This window comes from Oryzias melastigma, linkage group LG14 (assembly GCF_002922805.2).
Source record: "Oryzias melastigma strain HK-1 linkage group LG14, ASM292280v2, whole genome shotgun sequence".
Taxonomy (NCBI): domain Eukaryota; kingdom Metazoa; phylum Chordata; class Actinopteri; order Beloniformes; family Adrianichthyidae; genus Oryzias; species Oryzias melastigma.
Window position 1 is genome coordinate 10,264,295 of NC_050525.1, and position 19,530 is coordinate 10,283,824.

Here is a 19,530-nt window from a genome sequence, read left to right on the forward strand (position 1 = left end):
ATTTTTTTTTTTTACATACAAAAAAATACATTTATGTAATCTACCTGGTGTTGTGAAGTCCTTCAGTTTATTAAATATATTATTAAAATAAAAGCCTACTTGAACACATATTCTTCAAAAACAGGTCTTGAAATTGTTGAATCATAAAGTCCCAAAAAAGTTATATTTTAGAAGCTTAGTTTTATGTCTAACACCCCCGCGTAAACGTGAATTTCTTGTACATTTAGCCTTCTGGCACGCTCCTGCTATGCGAGTAAAGGGACACGGCTAATGGAGCATGGGAGAAAAATAAATGTCTCACACCTTGACCCACGTGGTCTATGACTCACATGCGACCTTATCATCACCATCCGAGCTTTAGAAAAACTAGAAGCGTCTACATTGGCTCAGAACCTAAATGAAAGCGAAACAATTCTCCAGGAAGTCAAACGACCCTGGCCCCTCTTCGTTCAGCACTTCCTGCATGCAGGATGACCTCAATGACTTAAAATCTCAGGGCAACGTGTGGTAGCAGAATTCAACAAACCAAAGGGATATTTCTAGATCAGAAATTCAACAAATATGAATGCTTTTAGTGTAAAGCTGGGAAGATTTTGTGCCCCCTTAGACAAAATAAAAATATTCATCTTGTCAAAATCCAAAGTTATACAAAATAATAAAATAAATATAAAATACCACTGCAAGGCTTTCTGTTTACAGGAGAAGAAACCTACTGCTGGAAGATAAGTTTAAAACAGCTACCAGATGAAAAGAAATTTTAATATTTAATCAAAGCTGAGGTCTTCGCATTCAAGTAGTATTATTTAATATTTGTATTTTATCAAAAATTATTTAGATCTGAGCAAAAAGAGAAGAAATACTTTTTATTAACTTAAAATAACAAACAAATTCTGTGTAATAGTACTGATGATGAACTTATGGAGTTGATAAAACTGTATTTGCATTTCTGAATTATATAAAAAAAAAACATTTTTGAAACCGATGAAGTACCGAATAGATTGAAGAACAACAACTTTGTGTCCTATTCCTAATTTTATTTATCTGTCAAAAACACAAAAACTGCAACTTGATGTGTGGTACTGCTGCATTCACAACAGCTAGGAGAATAAAAAACATGCAGGATATGACTAATCATGTCTAATTAAGTGAACATAACTAAAACATCTGATAAAGTTGACAAAAGCAGAAGAAACACATTTTATAGGCTGTTTCTTATGGAAAGTAAATAATTATTAATCAATCATTTTCACAATATATATTGTTATATACATTTTTAACCCTTATCTTTGAATTTATATAAATGTTTTCACAATTAAAGTGATTAAAATGACTATCATGGCTTCTTGCAGAGGAAAAGAGAATAAACTTATGACTAACAACTGGTCATCTATTTAAGTAGAAATACTCCCCAAAGGTAAAATAGATGCTAAAAAACAATATCAATATTAAGAATTTCTTTAGATCTAACTTAGTCAGTTGATCATTTTTAAACAATATAATTTTTAAATGAATAAGGATACGTTTTGTCCCGACCCTCAAGAAACCCTTTTCGTCCCTGTGGTGTCTCACTATGCTTTGTCAGACTTTCTGCATGAATGCTACATGTCCCACGGGTTGCCTTGGTGCTTGGTTGAGGGGTTTCTCACGCAGGCCCTGGATCACCAAGTAAGCTGGCCGAAACAACAGATCAAGGACTTTTGTAAAAGGACATTTTAAAAAATCTGCAGGATAAACAGATGACTATGGGGCACAAATAGGGGCATTGGCTGAAACCAAACTGCTTAGCTACCCCCTATTGCTCCAATTTTAGGAGTATTATACGGGTAAAAAAGAGTCAGTGCCAGCAAATAAGAGAATTCAACTTCAAAGATCAATAAAGATGATATTTACTGACAAAACCGGGAGTCTTCCATGACAAACAGAATTATCGAGACAGTTCTCGTGTAGCAGAAGCAGCTTTTTCCAATACGCAGTGACAAACTTGACTGTTGCACATGCTGATGAAACAGTTCGAGACACAATGGATTCATGTTTATATTATGTTTAAAAAATACCAATTTTATGACAATTGCGAGATTTTATTTTGATTCATTATCACACCTTAAAAGTCGGACGTAGCCAAAGCTAGCGTTCGGTTGTTAGCATCCACTTTGATGTTAATGGGAAAATCTTCATCACAAAGTTCAAACCAGCCGCAGATATGTAATGGAGAATGAAGAATCAATCAAATAAAGTCTGAAACTTGTAAAAGGGACATTTGAGAATTTTCCTACAGCAAGGCTGAATTAGGCATCCGTTCAGAAACTTTAGCACAGAAAACATTCTTTTGTGTTGAACAAAATACCCAATGAATGGGGATATACGTAAAGAACAAAATATGATCAATCTTTTTCCCTGAAAGATAATTGGAGTTTGGATTGAGAGTTACAAAGACATTCTATAAGGGAAAAAATCATGTAATGTTTCCATTATGGAATTTCTTCAAATTAACTACTATGTTTCATTGAATCTCCATAATCTATACAAAACATATATTAATTACAAATATTAAACTTTTTAAACAAAATTTCTTGTTATGTCCTTTATTTTTCAAATACATTTTCATAAACGGAAGCTTCAAAATATGGACCGAAAATATTCTCTAATTTAAACTGGTCCGTGGCCTGAAAATGGCAGGGGGCCACTGATCTAAAGCACATATAAATTGAGTTTTAGCATGACTTTTTGAAGTTATAATATTGATGTTTTTAAGTATTTTCCAAACGCTGGCAGCTATGCACTAGATGAGCGGTGACTATTAATGACGTCATCGACGAGTGGTAGTAATTTGAAAGAGAACATTTTTTCAATATCTCTCCGTTTGGAGGGATAAATTAAGATAGAGAAAAATTGTAGGAGTAAGGAAGACATTCAGATTCAGATTAAATTACGTGTTCTTCTTATGTTCTTATAAGCAAACTAGAAATAAAGCCTGTGTTTAGTCTTACGCTCTTGTGAAAACAGAACAATCTTAGAATTTCACTTTTTTGAGAATAAATTTAAGGTCTTTTTTATATATTTTTATTGTAAAAACAAACAAAAAACCAAGAGTCATATGAATTACTGCTTGGTTCCTGAGGAAAGAGTAAAGCGGCTGTAACCACACATCTAGTGGATTTAAAGAGAGGTCAGAAAAGGTAACTTCATCTACTGCTCGGAGGTGGGGGCTGATGCTTCGATCTGCGGCGAGATGAGTTCAGAACAGGTTGTGACCATCCGTGAGTTTAAGTCTTCTGGGAAAACAATTTGAAAGGTCACAGCCACAACAGTCCTCACCTCACTGCTGCGTTGGAACTGGATAAATCCTGTCTAAGTGACACAACACCTGATGCTGTTTCAGAACTGCGGTGATATTCTGTGATGATGCCTCACTTACTCACTTACTTACGGCTGCAGCTGTCAGTCTGACAGACAAACATAAAAAATGTCAAAAACATTTAATTTTTTTCTTGAAAGCACATCACATTACTGACTGAGAAGCTGTAACACCCAATGAGATATGTTGCAAGAGATGCCCCGCTAGCCTGTTACCATTGGCCAAGATACGTAAAGAGTGACGCCATATTGGATATGTCAGTAAACAATGACACACAGCTTAGTAGATATTGTAAAATCACCATAAAAGGCTTAATTTTGGTACAATTTTATAAGGAAAAAACTCTGATCATCACAAAATGAAGACCCAGTCTTGATGTTTTTGTACAAAGTGCAACAGATGAACGGCATTTCACACTTTTCCATAAATAAATACATTATTATATAGAATTGTCGTGATTTTTAGTCAAAACACACAGAGTAAGATTTACACAAACGATCGGGTGGGTCGCTGACATCGCCGCAGACCGCTTACGCCCGTTGAATATTAGCCGGTTTTGTGCCAAGGTACGTTTCCCCTTTGTTTATTTGTTTCGTAACACTCATATTTTGTCCCAACAAGCGAAGAAGAAGATGAATTATTACAATATATTTTATTCTGGAGCTTTATTTAGTCATATTTGGATTTTTTCCCACATACTTTATGTAAAACAATGACAGCTTCTTCTGTTAAAAAAGGGGGACAAAAAATAAGTTTGTTTGAGTTAGTCGTGATAATAAACCCATCTGGTTGTTGTCATTTCTATGTAATTTTTATAAGAATTTGCAAAAGTAAATTTTTGGATTTCCTTGGGAACAGAGGTTCTTTGTTAACCACTCCCACATCCTCAATATGTTCACGTCCTGCATTAGATACTGGAGTTTTTTCAGATAAAGTCAGGGATTCACGTATTCTATTTTTACATTTTTTTTACAATATTCCTTAAACAACACTTTACGAACACTTAAAAATGCAAAACTCCTACAGTAAAACCAACTTTTTTTTCACCCAAGTTGCTTCTCAAAAATGCTCAAGCAGTTATGAGGTGATGGATCAAAAATCCCAGGGAGGAGTTTAAGTTGTTCAGTTGTGGTTTTAGACTTAACCTCGTCAGGTGTGTGTAAAATTTGGTGAAGATTGCTCAAACTAAAGTTTTCATTAGTTGCGGCCATCCTATAATAATCGTAAAACTTCCTTTGAATCGTCCTATTAGTCTTTTGGGCTGTCAAACTGCCAAGCTGCTGCAGTAAAAAAGTCTTGTATTTTTGTGTTATTCCAATACAATAACATACAAACACCTGACAAAACTTTTCAAACTATTTGACCTTGTAAATTCTTAACTTACCATGGTCCAAATTCTGAAAGAGAAAAACTAGATCTTATTTGTACTTATTTGTTAAAGTGTGACATTTTCAAGGCTGTAACATTTTTTAAAGTATGAAATGGAAGCAATTTTTATGAGAAGGAATTATGACTATAGACATTTAAAAAAATAATCTTATAGTTGTGTACGGACAGATTGAGAAGCAAGACAGAGTATTTTCTTAGGTGCATTTTTAATTATTTGCTCTGAAAACTTTAAACTCTTGAATTATTTTTTATTTAAATGTTTGTTGATTTCTAACTTTGCAGACACAGTATATATGTCTCATAAAAATACCACGTTCATTTTTTTCTTGATTCATCAAACCACAATTAGAGTAAACTGTCGTCTCCCAAATATTTCCAACACTTCTCCATCATTTATTTAGCAAAATTCAAGTGTTGCAGTAAAACTGACACGGAAATGCAATCAGACCATTTTTTTATGATTCTAAACGGAGAGCAAAGCACCGAAGATGATAGAAAAAAAACTTTCTTTTGAAATTGCATGCAGTTGTCAAGATACACACAACAGAGGGTTCAAACAAGTATGAAAGCAGCTCAAATATATGCAACTGAATGCACAAACTCACTGAACAATCTTTGTCTTAGCGTAATGCAAAGTCTTTTAAAAGCTTCATAAACAACTGATGTTCTCCCGACCCAAAATCCGTACAACAAAAGTAACTGATTGTGCTTTTTTTAACCAAAGTAGAACAAATAATACAAAGACACGATGTACACCACTTAGAAAACATCAACACTTTTATAAAATTTGAAGCACTTCTGTGGCCGTAAACAATTTACAACATGGCTGGAAATGACTGTTTTACAGTAATATAATAAGATAACAGACAAACAAATGACACATCAACTGCATCAAGCAGCTTCAGAAGCAATATCTTAGTGAACGTCCACAACAAATTTGGATTCTCTGTACTCAGTTCAACCACCAGCAGGTCAGAGTCCTTGAGGAAAAAATACAAAGAAAGTGAACAAAGAAGTCCAGAGACTTAAAGATTTTTTTTTCCAACACCTAATGGGAAATCCCAAGTAGAAAACGGGTTTGTGCAGAATTTCTTGTCCTTTTTGTAAAAGTCCCAGTCGCTTGAAGCATCAATGGGATGTTCCTCCACGACTCACAGTGCTTCTTGGCTTTTCAGGAACTGTGAAAACATATATTAGCTTTTAGTCAAAAGAATGTTTTTTCTTTAAAGCTTGAGTCTTAATTACCTCTTCCACCTGTACTGCAGGGCCCTCCAGCTCCGCATGTTTGGTCCTGGAGTTCCCGCAAGACTGAAAGCTCAATGCATTCGAGCCCAGCTCTCTATGACCTGGTGGAAAAGAGGGACGGCTGTACAGAGGAACGTCGCCAAATTCTAAAAAGACACAATAGAGACAAACGGTAAAGCTATGATCACACTGTGTGACCACTGTTCAAGTCTATAGCTATGTCAGAATTCCCACCCTAATCCCTAACTACTAAAAAACTAAAATCAATTCAGACACCATGCTCACTACTTTTCTTTCGTTTTTCGAAATGCAGAATATGACGTCACTGATATCACGAGGTGAAATTCAAATCAGTACAAACATTTTACGACGTCTATTTGTGGCTCTGATGATAATAATGTGGATGGTTTGTTAAAAAATTAAATTTAAACACGTTTTTTTTGCAAAAATTGTTCAAACGCAATGCATTGTGGTCTTTATTCGCTAATGTAGAGAGCAACGATGCATACTAGTTTTATGCAAAGGCTTCTAGATTGCATTAGACTTGTAGATTGCAATAAAAAATGGTGAACATACTACATAGTGAGTAGCAAAGGAACTTGGACGTAGCCTATGTAAATATGCAAAATCACACGTTTCAGGCTTCCGCTTTCAAAATTCTTACATTTACGTGTTGCTACATATGAATAATTGGTGTCGTAAAGCTCCAGCATTCAGAAATGTGTGTGTGGCATTGAATCATAAACACACGCAGATGCACGTTTTGGGTTTACGTGTTCAAAACTCTTGTGTTCACGTGTAGCTACAGGAGTTTCTACAACAATTTCCAGGGCTCTACGTATTAAAGGTGTGGCCTTCGAACAGGCATTACAATTTTAAGTAGGTTGAACTTTGTCCAATCACGGAGTTGGTTTTAGTTGCGACGCAAGAATTGTTGGTGTTGTAAAGCTCCAAGCATTCAGGGATACATAAGTCATAAACACATGAGTTATAAACACCAATAAATGTGCATTTCGGGTTTACGTGTTCAAAACTCTCATGTTACGCGTATCTAGGCAAGTTGCCACGGCCATTTTTGGGCTATACATACAAAACTCGTAGCCATTAAACATGTTCAACCAGATGGAACTTTGGCCATCACAGACTTGGATTTATTTGCGACATACGAATAGTTGGTGTTGCAGAACTCCAAGCATTCAATAATTCGTGTATGTGAGGCACTGAGTCATAAACACACGTAAATGCACACTTCGGGTTTACGTGTTCAAAACTCTAAACTAGCTACGTAAGTTTCTACGAGTATTTCAAGGCTCACATACAAAACGTGTGGCCATTGAACAGGCATTGCAAGTTCAACCAGTTTAAACTTTGGCCAATCGCGGACTTGGACTTAGTTGTGACGTATAAAGGGTTGGTGTTGTTGACCAATCTGGTTTGGTAGTGACGTTTGGATGCTGTCCCATTTAATTCACAGAAGTGCTAACTGTTTGAAAATTGATCGTGAAGGAGAATAGTTTGTACCCGGCCGGAATTCTACAATACCAAGTCTTTCATATATCGGAATAGAGCTGTGGAAAAAAAGAGCCTGGAATAAGATTTACGAAATTTTTACAGCTACGACTATTCGCACCAACTGTAGAAACAGTAGAAAAAGAAGAAGAAGAAGAAGCTCTTCATGGCTGTCTGGTGTGAACTACAGTGTCAACACCATGGCGTGTACACACGTTCAAGAACGCTAGCTTACCATTTTGTTGGTGTTTTTTGACACATCATCTATCATAAAAAATATAAAATCAGAAGAAATTTTCATCCCCTACCTGAGTGCTGCCGGTTTTTGTTGTTTCCCTTCACTGCTGATGAAATCTTGTGCTTGTCCTGGCCTTTGCTCTGCTCAGAGGAACCTTCCTTGACCCTGTGAGTCCCAGCGCTCCCTCGTCTGCCCCGGGACTCCCCAGAGCCCATCCGAGGGAGCGTGGCCCCCCTCACCTTGTTGTCCCCGTGGCACATCTGGTTGGTGAAAGTGAGAGGCATGCAAGTGTCTGGGGACAAAGCCGAGGTTCAAATGTTAGTGCTGAAGGGATCTGAGGCAGCAAATCTCATTTTTTTGAGTCCATCTCTACCGTCACTGAAGACATCTGTGGGTTTGCAGTCCTGCTGACCAGAATGGTTGTGTTTATGCCTCCGGGGCCTTTTATGTGTTATTGCAGGACTCATGTTGCTGTCGGTTGACATGGGGCTGCTCGCTCTCTGCTGCCTCCGGCCTGAAGTTGTCAAAAATATTTCAAAGGAGCGATTATTTACAAACCCTACTTACAGTATGCACTTTCTAAAGAATTTTACAATCACAAAATACATTTTTACTATTTTTTTCCCGTTTAGTAAAAACGGACTTTAGTGTTCAGTTGCATTAAAGCCGCCAGTGACTCAGTCACATAAAGTTATATTTTCCTACTGACAAAAAAATAAATTTCAAAGTGTGATATGTAAGATCACAAAATACCAATTATAATAAATGCTAATGCCTACAGCTTTCATGTCAAAAATAAGAAGAGTGGATCCAAATCCAAATATATATATATATATGTATATATATATATTTAATATGTCCTCCATCATCAACAAAACACTAAAAACATGACTTTCATTGAAGTGGGTTTATATAAGTTTTATCTTCTGCGAAATGATAACTAAAGACGACAGCCATAATGTCAAATTAATTATGATGCACAAAGAGACCTCCAGCCTCACCTGACTCCTCAGAATATCTGTTCACACGCACGCCAACAATATCTCTTGAGGAAGCCGCTGTCTGGTTGAAGTCACCATCCGTAAAAAAGGATCCCTCCGAAGTGCTGACAACACTGGACCTTCCTGATGAGATGTTGTCCTCCGACGCCGAGCCCCAGCTGTTAACCATGGACCCCGTGACTGATCTGTCCAGGTCCCCTGTGCTGGAGGTTGGGGTCTGCTCCCGCCCGTGGAGGAGCAGCTTGTGCGACGAGAGGGGATGCAGCTGGTGTTTGTGCTTCTGGTGATTGTAGGGTTGGCTGTACGGATTTTCTCCAGGATTTTCCTCCTCCCTGGCCTCTTCCTCGCTCTCTTCCTGTCCATCAGTGTCCACGCAGAGTGGTATTGAGCTGTAGGTGTGTGTGAAGTGTTCGTCTCCATCGTGCAGGCCATTGCTCAGGCCTCCCTGTGAGGATGAAGCAGGTGTTTGACAGCAGGTCCCTTCAGTAGGCGTTGAGGCTCTCACTAGTAGAGATGGAGCGTCTGCTGTTTTCTCCTCTGGATCAAAGCTGATGAGAAAAAGACGGACATGAGGTGACGTCTAACAGGAATTAGTCACAGCCCATTAAACATAGAAACATACCCATCATTCTACCATCTCCACTGCACCTCTTTTGATTTATTGTAAAAGTATTCCCAGTGATATTTTAATTAGGTGGTTTATAGCCAAAATCCAAAATATTGTGACATTTTCTTGGACATAGTTTCTGTAGAGCGGCAGAAGTTCATTAACAATTGACCTCTAACTCTCTCATTGCAGGCAATGCAGATTTGCGATAGCTAAAGGCTAACCACCTATTACCCTATTCCCCAAATATCAAATTTGTTCTGTTACTTAAACTTAATTTGGCCCTGAAAGGGCTAAGTTGTGGTGCGGAAAAACCGTGTCCACTTTCCTTCCCCCGCGAGCTTACTGACCCTCACAACCCAAACCTAAGTAGCCTTTGAAGACACTTTTTAAAGTCATCCTCTTGTGGATGCCTACTGATCGTTATTGGGTAACAGTGATGGTCTTAATTTGGGTCAAGGACTGTCCAGTGTCTTGGCGGGCAGTCTTTTGGATCCTCCAACTCTGACATTATTTTTGGTCCAGCTGTGATAAATGTAGAGGCTTGGAAAATAGTAAAAAATAAATTGGGAAATAGTAAAAGTAAAAAACAGACACCCCTTACATTTTTTTATATTTTAATTTGATTACTTTCATTGTTATCTACAGAGTTCCATTTCCAACTCTTTTGAGCACTGTAATTCCCAAACTGTCCGCTAGGGGGCAGCGCCGCGCGCAGTGGAATAGAGGCACACCCGAGGAAGAAGAAATCCTCTTGATAATCCTACAAGCATATTAAAACGTGTGCTGCCTCTCTGTTCCAACTAACAGGTTAGTAAACACAAAATTGAAGAAATAATTAGCAAACATTATGTCTGAAGGTCTGACAGAGCACCTGAGTTAATGTAGTTCGAGTTATAAGGTTTGTTGTGAGGAATTTTGTAATGTGTGTTGTTAGGTGTTGAAAGCTAACTCGCTAATGCTAGCGGCCATGTTTATTGTGAATGGAATATCCCAGAAACTAGTTTTGAAGCAAGGAACTTTTATATATTTCTGTTGACATTTTTTTATGAAACGTTTTCATCCACAATAACATTAACTGGGATTTTATGTTACTGAATGTACATTTTCTTTTGGTTCAATACCAAATACCAGTAATGATATTGAGTAACTGTATTTAAATACATGGCAGTTTAAAAGACTGAAGGAACAGTGCCAGTCAACCTTTTGGTTATAATTCCTGTACATTTTATTTAATTATTTTTGTTAAAATAATTATAAATATATATTTTCAAATTAAGAAAAAGAAAACAGATCTGAGATTTATATATTGGTTAAAATACAGAGTTTAAAATTATTTTATAAAAACCTTCTATTAGTTTCGTCTGTGTACATTGAGAACAGATCTAAGTGTTATAAGCATGACTGCATGTGGTTGACGGAAGAAGAGAAGAGGCTTCTTGAAGGACTGATTATTATTAAAAGAGAATGGATAGTTTGTTTATTTCAGGTCATGTCATGGTTATGTGGATTTTTGAATATGTTGATATTGTGACTGAAGAATAAATCCTCTTGATAAAATGCTACAAGCATATTAAAGCGTGGGCTCCCTCTCTGTTCCAACTAACAGACCACATGCCCTCTGAGCCACGTCCTAGAGGAGCAACATAAACACTACCATATCTATTCATATATAAATACATATATGTGTGTATATATATATATATGTATATATGTTTGCATATATATAAAACCTATATATCTATAATAATTATATGTATGATATACCTAAGATTCAGGAGTCTTCTCCTCCATGAGAAAAAAGAAAAAACACTAATTTCGTCGGAGTAGTTCTTTAAAGACAAAAATGCAATTTTTTTTACATTATCTTGAGTTAACTTGATGTAAGCCACTTCAAGGTATTCAGTAAATATAACAGAGATGTTTATGGAACGGATAAAGATTAAAGTATTGATATAAATACGTATTTACCATTAAATGTTTGCATATTAAACTCAACATGTTCAGAATTTCTATAACAGTTGAGATTTGTTACCGATTTGGTGCAGAAGGTCAATTTTTCTTAGGTTTTATATGAGGGGCTGTAGATGCAAATATTAATTTTAAAAGTCACACATAAACATTAACTTTGAAACAACATTCTGTTGCAAAAAAAAGTTGAGCAAATGCGAATAAGAAGAATAATACATTTTTTCTGAAACTGTACGAGTGTGTGAAGGCTTGTCGACAGGGTTAATGCACTAAGGGAGTAGGGAGCAAATTTGCATTTCATGACCCTAATGAAAGTACATTTAGCGTTGTAAAATGTCTCTTATTCAGCAGTAGAGTTAGAACATTTCATGTGGGGGGTCGGTAGCACCTTGGAAGGGTGGCAAATGAGAACAGCAGCATTGAAGGTCACTAAAAATGAAGGGATCAGAAACACTTGTTATTAATATTAAAACAGCAGTTATTTTAGCTGAAGTGATATTCATAATGCTTAGAGAAGCTTGTATTGTTAATTTCTTAATCTTTGTCAATAATGATACTAGTAGTGACTCAAAAATTGTGGAGGGCAAAGCTTTTTGCTGGGGGGACAGCTGATCCCTTCGCCCCCCCTGTAGCTCTGCCCCTACACTTCTTGAAGCCTTGTTGCTAAACTTAGTTCAAAATAATACTTTTTATGCGTGGGAAGATTATTTTGGATAAAAAAATCCCTGTTTTTATCATACTGGCAGGTTGCAAAACGTTTACTTATGAGATTAGGACATTTTTATTGTAATCTATCGTTTAAACCAGGGGTCGGCAACTTTTAACAGTAAAAGAGCCATTCAGGCTTGTTTTCTACTCATCAAAACCTAGAAGGAGCTGCATAGTCTTACTTTAGCCTTTAAGAATTTTTTTTAAAAATATGAATTATGTCTAATTTTTGGCACAAACATAAGGAAAAATGTAAAAAGAAACTAGCATTTCTCAATATGGGATATTTTTAAACATTTTTACCTTTTACCTTTAGGAAACGCCAAATTAGCGAAAAAGCTAGCTTGTTGCCTAACTACTAGCTGAACTTCAAATTAGCATAAAATTTCTCAGTAAATTTAAATTAAATCAGCCAAAAATGTTAGCATGTTGCCAAAATAAAAGTTAAACTCAAAATTAGCCTAAAAATTCTAGTAAATAACAAATTAGCCAAAAAATGTTAGCATATTGCTCAAATATTAGCTTTACTCCAAATTTGCATAAATAATTTCATTAGAGGCCAAACTTAGCCAAAATAAGATCGTTGCTCAATTCCTAGCTGAACTCCTAAATGACCTAAAATTTCTCAGTAAGCTAAATTAGTCAAAAAAATTAGCCTAGTTCTAAAAAAAGCTAAATCCTAAATTATCCCCAAAAATTTCAGTAGATAACAAATTAGCCTAAAACCTCAGCTTGTTGCTAAATCATTAGCTAAACCCCAAATTAGCATAAAATTCCTCAGAAACTAAATTAGTTAAAAATTATAGCCTGTTGCTAAAATAGAAGCTAAACTCTAAATTAGCCTAAAAACCCCAGTAGAAAACATATTAGCCAAAAATGTTAGCATGTTGCTAGAATAATAGCTTATCTCCAAACTTTTGAAAATTACTATTGTCTTTTTCTTCAGCCAGAGAGCCACCATGGAGAAATGAAATAGCCACATGTGGCTCTGGAGCCGCAGGTTGCAGACCTCTGGTTTAAACAAAGGATAACACAATTTTGGATTAAAACTGAACAGCACATCACACCATTAAACCGAATCGTGAGGAAAAGGAGTGATTGCGTACCAATGAATATATTTTTGTTGTGTCAAACTGATCACACTGAACGCAATAGTCAAAAATTAAAACTGACTTTTGGTCATTTATCTGATGCATAAAGTTATAGAAATACAGGAGTGTGATAGTTGTCACTTGACTTTAATATCTGTGTGTGTTTGCAGTACCTTCCTTCCATGGGAAGACTGTATTCATCGCAGTCCCAGGCGTCAGCCTGAACAGAGGACAGCTGTTCCCCCCAGCTAACCCCATTATGTTTCGAGGTCTTTGGAGCCCTGACTCCTTTCCTTTGAATTGCGCTCCCTGCAAAATGTAAAGCACACAGAGGTAAACACAGACACTCTTTGATTTGTAAATGTTTAGCAGAGGGAAGGAACCACTGACGGTTTCACCTGAGGTGCTGCTGCTGCCTCTGTCTGAGCTGTGACTGGAGCTTCCTGTGCCGTGATTGTGTGTGTGGTTCAGCATCAGCTTTGGGTGGATCACGCCGCCTTCGCTTCCCTGCAGATCTAAAGACAAGACAACATCTCAAACATCCTTCTTTCTTCTTTCAGTAAGTTTAAGTATGACATAGCTTTAGGGCTTTAGGCCCACCAAAACAAAGCAAAGTTATATTACAAGAATAAAATAGAAAATGTATGACATTTTTTTCAGATATTTACAACTTTAAGACCACAAAAAACATAGTAATTCGAGATTAGCGAAATCCCTGCAGTCCTGTCCCTCCAGTAAACAGACAACTTTGGAGTCTTTTCTGGGAAATTCATAATTTTAAAGTCATTCATTTAGGAGATTTAAAGTAAGAAATGTATGACTTTCAAAGTCTTAAATATGTCTTTAGTCTTGTCATTTAACAGTTACAACTTTGTTCTCGTAAATGTACTTGTTTTAAAGTTGTACATTTACAAGATTTAAAGTCGTGAATTTATGACTTTATTCTCGTTATTTTTAATGTGAATGATGGACTTTTTGGAAAAAAAATGTATTGTTTTAAAGTTGTAAATTTACAAGATTTAAAGTAATATATTCATGACTTTTAAAGCCATAAAAAAGTTGCTTTATTCTCGCAACTTAAGACTTACAACTTTTTTTTTTATGTAGCTCTTTTAAAGTTGTAGATTTACAAAATGTAAATTCATAAATGTATGCCTTTTAAAGTCGTAAATCCTTTACTGAATTCTCGCAATTTAAGAGTTCAACTTTTTTCTGGTAATTGTATGATTTTTTTGCTGTACATATACCTGTTTTAAAGTCGTACATTTACGAGATTTACGGTAACAGATGTATGATTTTTAAAGTCGTAAATCTAAAACTTTACTCTTGTAAATTAGAAGTTGCAACTTTTTTCTGCTAAATGTATAATTTTTTGCATATAAATATACCTGTTTTAAAGTTGTACATTTATGAGCTCTAGTGTCATAAATTTATGACTTTAAAGTCGTAAATATATTACTTTTCTCTCGCAGTTTAGCTGTTACGACATTTTCTCGTAACTGTTATGACTTTTTTGACGTAAAAGTCGTAAATCTATTACTTTATTCTCATAATTTAACAGTTACAACTTTTTTCAGGTAAATGCATGTGTCTTAACGTTGTCCATTTATGACTCTTAAAAGTCATAAATATGCATCTTTATTCTTGCAATTTAACAATAACTTTTTTTCGTGAATGGATGATTTCTTTATGTAAATGTAGCTGTTTTAAAGTTGTAAATTCACGAGATTTAAATTAATAAGTCTATGCTTTTTAAAGTCGTAAATCTACAACTTTGTTTTCATAATTTAACAGTTACAGGTTTTTTATCGTGAATTTATGACTTTTTTCTAGTCACTGTATGTGTTTTAATGTTGTACATTAATGAGATTCAAAGTAATACATTTATAACTTTGAAACTCGTAAATCTATGACTTTATTCTTATCATTTAACCGTTTTTTTTATTCCTGAATGTACAACTTTATGGCTGTAATTTTTTTTTTTCGTTTGTAAATACTCTATCGCAGTAATGCGCGTGGACTTGTGTCAATACCTTTACTGCTTTGCTCCGCCATGCTGTGCTGCATCTGAGCCGCCATCTCCTTGGTGATGGGAGGCAGGTTGGGGGGTTGTTTCCAGCATGGTATGTCGAGAGGTTCTGACAGAGTCGCCCCCTTGTTCTTAATGCTGGCCTGAATGAGCTGCGTGGTGGCGTAAGGAATAGGCTCGTATGTGCCCGTCGAATCTCCTCCTGGACTCACATAGCCCAAATTGTTGATTGTTTTAATCTCACTAAGCTTGTTGGAAAGGTTTATGTCACTGTAGATGGCTGTCCCGAGCTGTCCCCCTTGTTTGTTGTCTGGATGGTTTCCATAGTTGGCGATGCAGTCAGCTGGGTGGAAGAGGCAGCACATGAACAAAGCAATAACACCAGAAAGAGAGCTTTTTCATCTTCTTAGAAAACACTTTTTTCAGAGGCTTTCTCCTGACTTATGAGACTATCTATTTTTGAACCAACCTGGCCGACTGTACGTTGTCATGTTGCTGTCACTGGTGCCATTGCCATTATTGCAGCAGTTGATGCCACAATCCAAATGATTGGCACTCGGATTGGGCCAATTGTCTGGCAGCCACAGCTGGTTTAGAGGTTCACCCATGCTGAGAGGGCCAGGTCTGCAACGAGGAGAACCACAGTGCTGTCAATCAGAAAAGCCGCCACCTCCTCGCATCAGTAATGAGTGAGCAGTGGAAGCACCGAGCTCCCGTCAAGAGCAGGGAGACATCTCCCCCTAGTGCTTCCACGGCGGAACCGGTCTTTATATAACACAAAAGGGACAAAAATATCAGTAACCTGCCAGCGCTGCACGCAGATTCTCCTCTTTGATATGCAACTGCAAAGATAGACAGGAAAGATTCAACCTTGATGAGCTGACACACTGATAAAGAGCCAAAGGGGGAGGAAGGCATGAAAGCAGGTTAAGAATCTGGGAAAAAAGATGGGAAAGCTTCAGCACACACTTCTGAACATTCAGGCTGACTGACTGAATTTGGAAGAAGACAAAACATTTCTGTATGTTTCTATTGCTGTTTCAGTATAAATTGAACATTAAAGCAGATTTTTTTTCTTTTGATGATGATAACATTTTATTTCAGACATGCACTTTATAAAGGAAGATAAATACAAGCACAAGATATATATCCAAAAGAAAGAAGTGAAAGTCTAATAAATTCTTACCCTTATACCTTAGAAAAAATATATATTACAAAACCCAGTGTACCCACTCTCCATTATAGTCCCTCTAATAAGTACATATTGAAATACCCATATACACATACAGTATATTACTACACATAAATATATTTTAATGTACAACACATGGATGTAGTTCTGGGCGATGTAGTTTTGGGAAAAAAACATGTATATCACAATATAAATTATTTTATATCACAATAACGATATGTATCAGGCTATATATTACAATTTGTTTGACAAAAATTGACAAATATGTAATTAATTTTTTTTCTCTCTTTAATTTTTCAAGTAATATGTAACTGAATCGTCACAAATGAGAAACATTTTACATAACAGTTTAAAGTTCCTTAGTAGGAAAACACATTTGCACAAAGGTTTAGCAATAAAAATAAAAAAATAAAAGCGATTCAAGAGAAATAGATACTTTTCTATCACCCACATCTATCAATAAATATATGTATTTTTTAGGTTCGTAAACTCCTGTTTTGAGTGTCTTGATCAACATATAGATACACAAAATCATTTTTTGCTTGTGTGCCTTGTGTTTAGTATATTTACAATTTACATTTTTACTCTCTTTTATTGAAAAACATGAATATAGTTTATGTTAATAAATTGTTGTCAGCTTGACTATTACTTTTTGCTTTCTAATTGAAAATAAAAGAGATACACCACAATTGTATTATTTACTTTACCTATAAACAATAAAATACATCTCTTATTTGTCTTTAGTCAAAAGTATTAAATGTCAAAATATTAATGACTTGATACCTCATAAAAAAGCACATCATTTGAGTCAGGGGCGGAGCTAGATCATTTTTTAGGGGTGATGAGAGGAGGCAGAAGACTTGGGTAGGGTGGCAAATGTAAGTTATAACAAACACAAGATTTAAAAAAGGTATCCCAAAAAGGTTTATTATTGCTATCAATAGTGATGCCCCGATAAAGGTTTTTGGGCCTGATCTAATTCCGAGTCATGTGATTTTGAGTGTGTGTCAATACGGACTCCTATCCCATACTTTGATAACACATTTAAAAAATGAAAAAGTGTAATAAACAAATCCAGGTTGAGCCCAATTTTTATTTAATTTGTCCTTTTTCATAATTTAACTCTTAAACACAGAACTTCTTTAAAGTACCTTGACCAATTAGGTAAGAATAGAGCAATTTAGTTGACTAATTAGGTGACTAATTTAAAAATTAGCTAACAAATTTTAGCTGACTAATTTAGGCTAACTAAAATTAGCCAACTATTTTACAAGTAAAAGTAGGCGATAGTGAGAAGGTTTAGTGAGTGAAGCTTTAGGATCTTTAGAACTATTGAACTTTTTGATCACATATGATTCATATATCCATTAAAAACTCTTCAAAAGTTTCTTTTAAAATCGTTGGTATAGCATGAATATGATTAGTATTCATGACTAGCTCATATCAATGTATGATATCTTCTAATGTCTCGTTAGCTTTAGCAAGCTGTTTTTGTTAGCCCCCTGCTGCGCTTTACGCCAATAAAATGTAATGATCTGTTTATGATGTACAAGCTTCTAGTAGCTTATTTATTTGTAAAACTACATTTGGATTATAAAGTACTGATCATAAGAATAAAATAGACTAAATATCCAATCACCAATTGGGGTACAACATCGATTACAATCAAGTCATCAATCATGTGATGGCGCCTCTATTTCCGATCACGCGATTGGATAGGGACATCTGTAGTAGGGCTGTCTTAATAAAATCAGTTAATCAATCTGAATTGATTTAAGATTTTCAGATCAATTCATCCATAAAAGTAGAGAATAATCAAGCACATAAAGCTAAAGTCTGCTAGCTTGATGCTAATGTTTAATGGAATTTCCCATAGGACAGCTAATGCTAATGCTGGGTTGGCGTAAACATACATTTCTGACTAAATGTACATCTCTATATGCTCACAAGCATGAATTTTCCAAACTCTTAAGGACATATTTTTTAAAGTAACCATTTGTGGTCTAAAGCAACGTTTTTAGCTCATTCTTTGCTTATTCGTCTTGAAAAAAGTGAACTGCTAGAGTGCGATTGCCACCTAGTGGCCAAACTGAAACACCCCCCAGGAGAAACAGAACAATGTTTACAATGTAAATGATGAACATTTTTGTTAGAGGTTTTCCTTATGATAAACCATGTAACACTGTATGCTATTAACAATCTCATTATTTCACTATGTATATAATACATTTTACAGTATGTGAACTTTCGTATACATATAGAATATTGATGGATTTCTGAACAAATGTGTTTGAATGAGTAAACTGCGTAAATTCAAAATAGAATTGAAAAGATCAAAAGAATTAAAAAAAAATCTGAATCAAATCGATTCTGTAAATTATTATCTGTACCCCGCCACCAATCTGTAGTTTTTATTAATAAAATGGAGGTACTATAACTTAAAAAACCTTGTATTTATGATTTTCTAGTCTTTATCAATAATAAAACTAACATTGACACACAATTTGAATGGGGAAGCTTTTTGCTAAAGGGGCAGCTGCCCCTCTGTAGCTCCGCCCCTATTTCGAGTCTCGGTGCGTTTTTTTGATGTGATTTAATTGACTAAATTTCTGTATTAACTTTGGATAAAATAAAGCAGCTTTTATTGTTATTCGGAAAATGACATTACAACCAAAAATCAGAAAGCTTTTTCTAATTAGAGCAAAGATCAGAACGTACCTGTTGGTGTAAAGGTGAATGATGGGACTGTAGGGACAAAAACAAAGGATTCAGATAACTTAAACCTAACACATCAGATTTAGCTAATTTACTATGATCAGGCTTTACAACGTTATGTGCTGCTTTAAGTCTGATTTGAAGCATGGAAACATTTAAATAAGCACATGCCATCTGTGCCGCCGCTGCCTACGATTTACGTGTCCAAAGTGAAGGTTAATTAAGGGGGAAAAAACAAGCTGACAGACAGGAGGATAACAGCGGCGCTACTGTGGCCGACGTGATCATGGCAGGTTGACAGGCCGGTGCCGCCAAGTACTGTGTTAGGTCAAGGAAGAGACAGTCTACAAATAAGTGATTAAAGGTCAGATTTTCAAAGCCGGCAGTGCCTCAAATGCAGATTTATCTCTGAGGTCTTTGTATCAAAGGATGGATTAAAACAGAAATGGTCACCTTTTAATGTCATCTGCTTATCTTGCT

General features: G+C 35.7%; 1 protein-coding gene and 1 long non-coding RNA gene across 9 annotated transcripts in view; one reads left to right on the top strand and one right to left on the bottom strand.

Annotated features, from left to right (window-relative positions):
* Positions 1-5,114: 5,114 nt before the first annotated feature.
* Positions 5,115-19,530, bottom strand: part of LOC112142467 (roundabout homolog 1) — a 132,398-nt gene continuing 117,982 nt past the window's right edge. For all 6 annotated transcript variants that reach the window (XM_036215111.1, XM_036215109.1, XM_024265883.2 and 3 more), the window contains 11 exons: positions 19,054-19,080; positions 15,946-15,985; positions 15,613-15,767; positions 15,148-15,486; positions 13,513-13,629; positions 13,288-13,423; positions 8,738-9,285; positions 8,110-8,250; positions 7,807-8,028; positions 5,990-6,135; positions 5,115-5,922 (listed from right to left, as the gene is read on the bottom strand). In XM_036215111.1, coding sequence (XP_036071004.1) covers positions 5,896-5,922; positions 5,990-6,135; positions 7,807-8,028; positions 8,110-8,250; positions 8,738-9,285; positions 13,288-13,423; positions 13,513-13,629; positions 15,148-15,486; positions 15,613-15,767; positions 15,946-15,985; positions 19,054-19,080 — 1,898 coding nt within the window. In that variant the 3' untranslated portion in view covers positions 5,115-5,895. The remainder of the gene's footprint in view (positions 5,923-5,989; positions 6,136-7,806; positions 8,029-8,109; positions 8,251-8,737; positions 9,286-13,287; positions 13,424-13,512; positions 13,630-15,147; positions 15,487-15,612; positions 15,768-15,945; positions 15,986-19,053; positions 19,081-19,530) is intronic.
* LOC112142469 overlaps positions 9,968-19,530 on the top strand; it is a 101,119-nt gene continuing 91,556 nt past the window's right edge. The window contains exons 1-2 of one of the 3 annotated variants that reach the window (XR_002918600.2): positions 10,095-10,154; positions 13,285-13,447. This is a non-coding gene — a long non-coding RNA (uncharacterized LOC112142469). Of the gene's footprint in view, positions 10,155-13,284; positions 13,448-13,483; positions 13,674-19,530 lie in introns of all 3 variants that reach the window. The other 2 variants (XR_002918598.2, XR_002918601.2) reach the window with 2 other exon arrangements.